We start from the raw sequence: 9,326 nt of genomic DNA, 5'->3' as shown, positions 1-9,326 counted from the left end.
TTAATTATTTCTATGTTTTCAAGATTAATTAGTATATACATTCCTTAAAAATATTAAGTAAATTTTTCCTGTTTAAAAAAAAATGTTCATTCTTTTTTTTTTAAGCGAAAAATATTAAAGGAAGTGTATTGGATTGAGATTTCAAAAAATTTTAAAAGATTTTTTATAATAAAAAATCTTGTAATATTCAATCAAAACTTTTACAAAGAAACAAAATACTAAGCATATATTATCGGGGGTTTTGACGGCAAAAAAGCTCTTCTCCGAATACTTGAGATAGAGGGTTAATTTTGTAAAAAAAAAGTTGTATAATTATGTTTTTTTAAGGGTTATATATGTTTTTATTCCCTATGAATATCTCAAATTTTATTTTTAATCCCTAAAAAAATCTTCAGAAGTATTTTCTCTTATGGTTTTTTGTCCCTGCTTTTCATTCAACACGTGCATATCATTCGAAATTTTAAATTTTTGTCTGTGCTCAGGGTTAGTACATTAAATGTATCCCTCTTGCAAAAGTTTTGTTCTTGTCCTTTCATGGCTTCTAAATCTATTCTTGTTCTTGTTAGAAGTTTATACTATTTGTTTGAGAAACTCACAATGCTTGATGTTGATGCATTGTGAGTTTAAGAGGAAATGTTATATATTAATTTGGGCTTATATCATTAGTCCTTTATGTTTCTAGTTTAGTAATTTTATATTTGCTATATATTCTCATTGTAACCTTCATTTTGACAAGTCAACCACTGCTAATGATATTCTATTGAATCCTAGTCGTATTTCTCTTTGTTAATTTGTGTATCTCTATTATTAACAATAATAAACTTGCTTTTCACAAAATATGGCAATACAAAAAACGTACATCCTTATAAAATATGACAATATCTAGTTATGAATAGGTGATTTTCTCCTAACTGGTGTATAATCCATATTGGAGACCATATTTTCCTCATAATCTTCATGTTTCTCCACTTCCTCTGCAATCACAACTCCTTCATAGCTCCCATGTCTTGCATCAAATGGGTCTGTCCTTAAACTTCGTGCATATGCTACATGAGAAATAGAGTTTTAAAAATAATGTCAAAGTTTTATAAACAAATGTAAAAACCTAAACAAAATGTGATGTTAGTATCCCTATAAATTAACTTAAGGATTTCTTCTTATTTTTCTTCTTTTATTAAGGAAAATAATTTTTTTTCTTATATGCAATTATTTGATCACCTAATCTTAACTAGCCCCAAACAGTCGGTATAGTGATAAAAAGACAGACATTGAATCAACAGGTTGCATGTTTTAAATGTTCTTTAAATTCTAAGGTCTTTTCTATTTTTGACTGAGGCACTTCACTCTGAATTTTAATTATAAAAAATAAATAAAAAAAAGTACAGTAACAATGAAATAATAAAACTAATGAACAAAATTATACCTCCAATAAGAAATGATGAAAAGCAGTATATAACTAAGAATGCTATTAGAAGGACTACTTTTCTTGATAGTGCTGGTTTCATGTCTTTACTTCTGATGGCTTATAAAAAAAAATATTGATGGATTCTACTAAACCAAAAATTTAAATGGTATTTATGCTTTAAACATGCTTCAAGAGTTCCTTTGATATATTAATCATGTGAGATATTGAAACATCCACAGAGTACAAGTTCTAAATTCTTGATATTTATAGCATAGATGCAAAGTAGAAGTAATTACATGCCATCACACTCCTTAAAACCAGCAATGACACTGAATCTGTGTGTTTTTGTTTTGTTTTCAAATTCTTAAAAGGGTAGCATAGGACAAAAAGTTATACATTAGGAAAGTTTAATTAAAATAATTTTCATATTTTGCTCATGTTTTTAAAAGAAATGCCTACTATACAATTGGATTAGCTGAAAACTACAAAATAGTTACAGGGCAATCTTGTTTTCTTTACTGTGACATAAATCATAATCAATGTATTTTAAAGAAATGTGGGAATTCTGTCAAACAAAAAAAGATATATTGTGCCATAATCAATGTAGCTTTATCACCACTACAACAATTTTAACTTTAGGTCACACTTAACTCGGCCACGGCTAAAAAATCGTTACCTAAACATGAAATAGGCAACAATAACATAAATGATGACAATAACATACATTTGATATAGATTTGCATCATAATTTAGAATATTTCCTATGTTAGTCAAGAATCCGAAGTCTAAGAGCTCAGAGAGTCAATAACATCGAACAATAAAACAAAAATGAGGTTTTGTTTAGTCAAATCCACTAAGCAAAGCAAGTATAGGTTCACTAAGCGAAATTTGTTTTTCTGGTGACTCCAAGAACGCAGAGCACCGGCCACCGGCACAGTGACCATGCTTACGCTCTGACCATTGCCGCCTATTCTTCAAAATGGTCAAGAGTTGCTCCAAAGTCTCGGAATCATGATAAAGGTGGGGTGTTTTTACTAGGATGGTTAGAGAAAAAATTCATTATAGTAACATGTAAGGTAACCCATGCCTTACTAGGGATGTGCAACTAAAATAAAGTAACACCCATTTAATGACTCTTCGGAGTGACACTAAACAAGAGTTCTGTTGTTGTTGTCCGCTCATCACATAGGATGATATTTTGAATACGAAAATTAGCCATTAATCTTCTGCTAATGACCACCTGAAGAAATTTTGAATACTAAAGCAGAATAATACATCAGAATAATTTTCTGCACAAAATCATACAACTTAAAAAATCAAGACATATCTTAAACTAAATTTCAATAAGATAAATACCAAAAACAAAGAGCAAAACCAGCACCAACATCCGAAAATTGCCATGTGGATAGAATCTGTGGACAAATACAGTTTAACATGGGAAGCTTCATACAGAAGCAACCTCAGCATTATAAATGTTCAAAATAAAATGCTTTGAAAAACTTTACAGAGGACACATAAGACTCCAAACCAATCGATCGGTTGACATAATCATACCAAAAATGTAACAAGAATCAGCTCCACCTTCTTGTCATTTCTTGCATGATCCAAAGAGCAAGCAAAATCCAGACTAGGAATTGTGATGGCTGTTGGCTTCTTTTGCAGTTTTTGCAGAAGGCAGGTCAGCTAAGAATTTCCAATTGACAAACCAATAGAGACAAGAACAGAACTAGTCTGCATGCATATCCATGGCAGAATCGTTGTTGGAACTTACGGCATTCGAATCCCTGCTTTGATTGTGAAGAAAGCTGGGATTTCCACCCTCACCAATTTGATAAAGCTGGAGATTTCGACGAACAGGGCTTGATAATGCATTTGAAAACACAGAATTCTTTGGCTGATTTTCAGAATAATCGGACCGGAGTCCTTGTCCAGCTATTGTTTGGCCAGAAGATCCTGAAGTGACTGGAAAGCTGGTGACAGGCATCATTGGTTGTGGCTGCTGGTTTTGCGGAGGTGCTCTAGGTGACATGGATGGCTCTTCTCCACAATAATCCAACTCATTCTGCAAATAGTGGAATGAAATTTCATACATGTATTTACTTAGCTATAGAAATCATGTGCCAATAATTTTGAAGAATTAAGTATCCCAAATGGCACATTTAATCTTCTACCTTATCACCCTCTTATATATTAAACACTGTAAACTTCAAAAGATATCAAAATAACTATGACGCCTAGATATTTCATACAATATTTCATATTAATATATAACTAATATATTCAGATAGTGATGATTCATACAAAAAGATATTCATAATCATAACAATAAGCGTACATGCATATTTCTCTGTTAAATAATAGGGTCTTGTGTATTATAGGGTGCTTAATTCCCACATCAAGTAGAGTATTTAAGTAGCTTTGATCTTCCCCCGTTAATAGTTAGCTTTTAAGTGAGGTTTCCAACAGATGGATATATTATCAAATGTTATCAAAGCCTCTGGTTGCTGGTGTCTCAGAAAGGGATACCAACAGATGGCTAACCGAAAAGCCTAAGTGAAACATCGTAGGGTGCAGTCGGTGAGACGTCAGCTCTCAGGGGCTGTTATGTCAGGGACATGGTTTGTTTTTTAACAGTGAAGCATCTATTAGATTAGAAAAGAATCAAATTCATTACAAACGATAGGATAAATCTAGTGTGCAAGACTCCCCACACAAGTTCTAGAACCTACTTTGTTGCTTTAGACAAAGACACATGCCTGTTAAGGTGGAGTTTCACTCAAGCTTGTAGGAATTAGTGTAGTCCATGTAGCACTTGAAAACAACCCTTGTTGCTAACTGTAACTAACTAACGAACTGGCAGGTGTCAGTTAGCTATAGTGCTATACTCTCCTAGCCTCATTGAACATTTATAGATCACGTACGTCTCCATTATTATCTCATAACCATGTCTCGTTTTTATATCTCCTCAGAATAAATAGAGGAATTTTTACTTCGGTTCTGCACACAACATCATGAACAAAGTTGTATAAAAAGCTTTATTACAAGATTTTTTAGTTGTGTCCCAAAATATCGAAGAATCCTATCAGTAATTGTTTTCTTTAAGAACATTGGAAAATATTCCTTGCATGCGGATCGAGGAGTATCGTATGCATATCAGTATCGAATATGATATAGCTGAACAGAAAAATGAACACAAAAGTAACAATCTCAGTTCTATTTTCCAAGAATTCTCAATCACAATTGGTGTTGTCAATGGCAGATGCCAGCCAAATAACCACCATCCAAAAATACGGCAGATGGTGCTTTCAAAATAAATTTTAAAGATATCAACAAAAAACAATTAAAATATTAAACATATCAGAGTAAATGTCTTCCTCATCCCCAAACAAAATCGTTTTATTTTCTATTTAGAAAAATGGCCATACAACAGAAATACAGAATTGAATTAGAAGGAGACATCAAAACAGAATACAAAACGAAAGAGCTGGAAAAAGAGATAAAAAAAGAAAGTAATGAGGGAATAAAAAAAATTACAGCATTTAAAAGAATTAAAAAACGAAGCAAAATGAAAAATAGTGTGATGAAACCTAACTCAAATTAGTGAGTTTAGGGAAGAAGACAGCCACAAGCAATGTTATGGCATGTCACAGGCGCCACATGCGATAGTTAACAGTAAGCTCAGCTCACATTTAACGGAGATGAGTAGAAAGAATGAATTTGTTAAAACATTTCGAAAATAATGGACCAAAGTGAATTTCGAGTAAAGGATCAAATGCCTAAAGTATATTTTAGCCAAAAAATAAGAAGGAATGGAGAAAAAATTAACATAAAAAAGGGGTAAAACAGAACGGGCGTACATTGTCAGTGTAAATTTGTTTTAGACTTGCATCCAATAAAAGACCTCTACTTTTCCATGTCATGCCATCAATTTCAAAATGCAGTTAAAAATATGAGGTGATACTGTAAATAATGGATGTTAAATCCAAAAAAATGAAATATGGAAAGAGAAAACAAAACATAAGTGAACAGAGGAAGATCAGAGGACAATCACCGATATAGGTTTCAAGAAGATGGTCGCTGAAGGAAAGGATGAGAGCAATGGTCTGCATTAGAAAATTGAAGATACCGAACAGAGGTGAGAAACAAGAGGTTGCATCTTTTTTAACTTTTAGGGTTTTTTATATATTTTTGGGTATAAGTTCTTTTGGGCTGACAACCGATCACAGTCCTACAAATACTTAGCATAGAAATAGTGAGAGAAAGCTGGTTATTATTGTATTATCTACCCTATATTTTATACTAATCACAGATCCCTAGGGCACTTTGTACCACTTGAAGACCACAGAAAGAATAACAACTTTCAAATAAACCATGTTTGACATCTGTTTCAAAATGAAAAATGGAACAAAACAGCTTTTATGCATGAGAAACAACAAGATGGATCTTCCCACTTAGATTTTTAACCAACTCACTGATCAGGTCTTTCCAAGATAAAAACCTTTCTCGTACAGAGTACAGAGTACAGAGAATTTTAATACTGAATCAACATCAATATACTAGTTATTCACATTAGTTCAACACTAATAAGATTTCCCAGGGAAAGAGGAATGACTGTAATATTGGGAGGATAAAAAGAAAAGAAAGGTGAAAAAACGAAAGTAAAAGGCTTCTTAAACCAATTATTGTGCTTGAAAAGGTTACTGGCATTGACCTTGGCTATCGAAACACATGTCCCATGACCTTGGATATGGAAACACATGTGACATTTGTGTGGCTGTATCAGCAAAATTCCAAATATAAGCAATTCCATGCAATTACAACCGTAGTTCAAAACAATCCACCGTTAGACTAATGCGTAGTTTGAACTAATTAAGTAAACCAGCTTTGCGAAGCTGCTTCCTGTTTATATCCTAAGAAGTAGAAAATTTTCATCCACCTACATCAGTATATATTCCTATACTATGAATGTGTCACAAAAAACATACAATTTTGTGGATTTACTTAGTAAGATATATCAAACATGTATCATACCGAGATGAAAATTGTGTCTTTAGTTGGTATCAAGTGTTGAAGATGTACCAGTGGAAGTATTTTAGAAATTAAGTTAAACTATTATCGAATATTCTCGTGGGTTTGTATCTTGAAGTAGCAGATGCATATCAGTATCAGATATGTGTCAGACACCAATAGTCTTCCATTTTTGAAGTACCTTGGCTTCAAGTTATGAATTATAAGTACATTTGAAATAATGCACTTTCTTGACATAATTTCCAACCACTGTTGCAGTCATTCTCTCTCAACACGCACATGTTTCTTTGATTGTGCAAAGTGTTTGTGAGTCTTTCAATACGCACCAGTTCCCATCAGCAGAAGCAAGCACAAATAAATGATATATTAATACTATAGAAAACTAACCTGAATGTAGTTAACCACATCGACTGTTGCAACCCTTGACCCTCCTTCTTCTTGTTTCCAAATCCACTGATAAAGTTTTTCCTGGCATTAATAGAACACTAAACATTAATAAATTATCAATATATGGTCGAAACACCAAAGATAAGACCAAGTCCCATATTAGATACATGAATATACTAAAGCAACCAGAACACAAACGATCCATAAAAAATAAGATAGCAAGTGAAACAAAGGCTCTGTTTGGGTGTTTAGGGAGGAGGGTTGAGAAAATTATTCAAATCCTTTTCATGTTGTTATAATACTCTGAATTCTCAGACCTAAAAATATACTAATCATTAGCATTTCGGTCTCATTCTCTATAAAAACTCTCCCAAATAAAGTGAAAGATTTCTCTCTTTTTCACTCTCCTCCCCCCTCCTCCCGAAACTCTCCCCTCGAAATTCCCAAACAGAACCTAAAAGTCTAAACCCTGATAAAGTGACAAAGTATTTGATCTCCAACAAGAAAAATAGACAGTGTTTCGATGGTGGAAGGCCAAAAAACCGCCATATGAACATGCCATTGCAGCCTATGGCGGCGCCAAGGCAGGCATTCCTTCACAAATTGTCTATGGTGGCTGTCCAAAAATCCGCCATGCCATTTCCATTCTGCCACGGCACCATTTAACAACACTAAAAATAGGACAGAAAAAAAATTACAATAACCACTTCAATCTTATACACACAACCAATTAAGCTACACAAAAGGTGACAAAGACTAAACATTGAGTAACCATGAACTGAATATAAGGTCAACAAGAAAGTCAAAACAAACTAAACAAGAAAAACAGTAAAAATCAGTACTCAACAAAATAAAAGACTAAAATTCACAACCATTGAAGCTTCTACTCCATTTTCAAAACCATTGAAACTATTTCCAAAAGCTTCAATAAACTGAGATTAAAAAACTCTTCAGCTTTTCAAATTCCTCATCACACAACAATGTTGCAAAAGTTAACAATAAAAAGACAAACATAACAAAAACACATTTTCCATCCAAAAAACCAATCCTAACAAAAAAATAAGCATTGAACACACTCATAAAACTCACAAAAATTAAACAAAACTACAACATGAGAAAATTCAACAACAGCATCAACCAAACCAATATTTGATTAACATAACATTTTATTAAACCAACAACATAATAAACACCAAATTATTAAACTTAAAAACAACATTTAAACAACAAAAAAACAAAAATACATACAATACAACTAAATCAAAATTGCAATTTTTATATCATAAAAAAAAAAAATTAAAAATGAAATTTTTTTGAGGGAAAAAGATAAAAAGGAGAGAGATTTAAAAAATTCATACAAGAGCGTTACGTTCACCGGCATGAAAAGAGAGTTTCTGATGATTCATGGCATGAGTGTAGAGTTGTGAAATAGAATTAGCGGTTGTACGAAATGAATCATACATGGTACGATCGACTTCATCGAGACTTGTGGCGGTGGACTTACGTTTCTTAGCCATGGTTAACGGCGGAGATCGGTGGTAGTTAGGTCGGTGATGGTGGTGGTGGTGAGAATGAAGAAGAGAAAAAGGGTTGTTGATTGGGGGCTTTTTATTGTTGTTATGGAGAGAATGAAAAGGGTGTAAAAGAAGAAAGAGAGAGAGGGACTCATGGTGAGGGTGTATGGTATGAGAGACATGGTATAATTGCTTTTTAGATTTTTGATGAATGAATGAATGACACAATGATAGGGAATAGGTAACTTTGCCTTTTCGGCTAGTATTTTCAAATTACGATGTAGTCCTTCAAATATTTCAAGATTTTCCAACACCTAAGATATAACCCCCTCCAAAGACACCCCTACAAGAAACATTTAGAACTTTCTTCATCTATTGCTTAAGTAATAGATAGTTTAAAACCAGTCGCTTATATAAGGAACACGCCAACCTTTTCCCTTATTGTTGAAGTATAAAAGTAAGTATGTTTTTATTGTCTCCACAAGGACTGATGAGATATCGATTTCGTTCAACAATTAATATAATTTTAAGTAAAATGGTTGACAAAGTTTGTTTATGAGAAAGTACGAAAATATGGTGATGGTGAAGAAATGATCGAAATAACAGAGAGATAAATTTGTTGGGATTAGATTTCATTAACTCATTCATTAACTCATTCACTCGTTGTACGTTTCCGTGTCCAGATAACGCCGATATATCTATTATAGTTATTAACCTCTGATATCTCGAATGATCAATCAATACAATAACATTAAGATCTGATACTTTGAGTGAATATTAAACCTAAATCTATCTCTAGAATTTAGAGTTCAATAGATATCATCCTAGTTCTTAGATTCAAAAGGTATATGTCTATAACAATTCAAATCCAAGGATAAAACATTGAAATCAAAGATAATATCAACATTAATAGATAATCTAAAATCATACATAACACCATGATCAAGATAAATACATACTAATAGAGTAAATTACATCTAATCCCAACAAAA

The 9,326-nt window shown here is 32.7% G+C and overlaps 1 protein-coding gene across 1 annotated transcript; it reads right to left on the bottom strand.

Moving 5' to 3' along the window:
• Window positions 1–2,733: 2,733 nt before the first annotated feature.
• On the bottom strand, window positions 2,734–8,497 carry LOC123909628. The gene is made up of 3 exons (XM_045960500.1): window positions 8,179–8,497; window positions 6,821–6,901; window positions 2,734–3,467 (listed from the first exon to the last, which is right to left on the bottom strand). The coding sequence occupies exons 1-3, from the start codon at window positions 8,335–8,337 to the stop codon at window positions 3,132–3,134; spliced, it is 576 nt and encodes a 191-aa protein (XP_045816456.1). The 5' UTR covers window positions 8,338–8,497; the 3' UTR covers window positions 2,734–3,131.
• Window positions 8,498–9,326: the final 829 nt, after the last annotated feature.

This window comes from Trifolium pratense, linkage group LG2 (assembly GCF_020283565.1).
Source record: "Trifolium pratense cultivar HEN17-A07 linkage group LG2, ARS_RC_1.1, whole genome shotgun sequence".
Lineage (NCBI taxonomy): Eukaryota > Viridiplantae > Streptophyta > Magnoliopsida > Fabales > Fabaceae > Trifolium > Trifolium pratense.
Note: the sequence above shows the minus strand (reverse complement) of the source record. Positions and strands in the feature narration are given on the sequence as shown.

Excerpts from the sequence above, each read along its gene's own strand:
- LOC123909628 (XM_045960500.1), bottom strand. The coding sequence starts at position 8,337 with ATGGCTAAGAAACGTAAGTCCACCGCCACAAGTCTCGATGAAGTCGAT. Across the intron at positions 6,902-8,178 it reads CCGGTGAACGTAACGCTCTT|GAAAAACTTTATCAGTGGAT; the intron begins GTATGAATTTTT and ends TATTAATGCCAG. Across the intron at positions 3,468-6,820 it reads ATGTGGTTAACTACATTCAG|AATGAGTTGGATTATTGTGG; the intron begins GTTAGTTTTCTA and ends CACTATTTGCAG.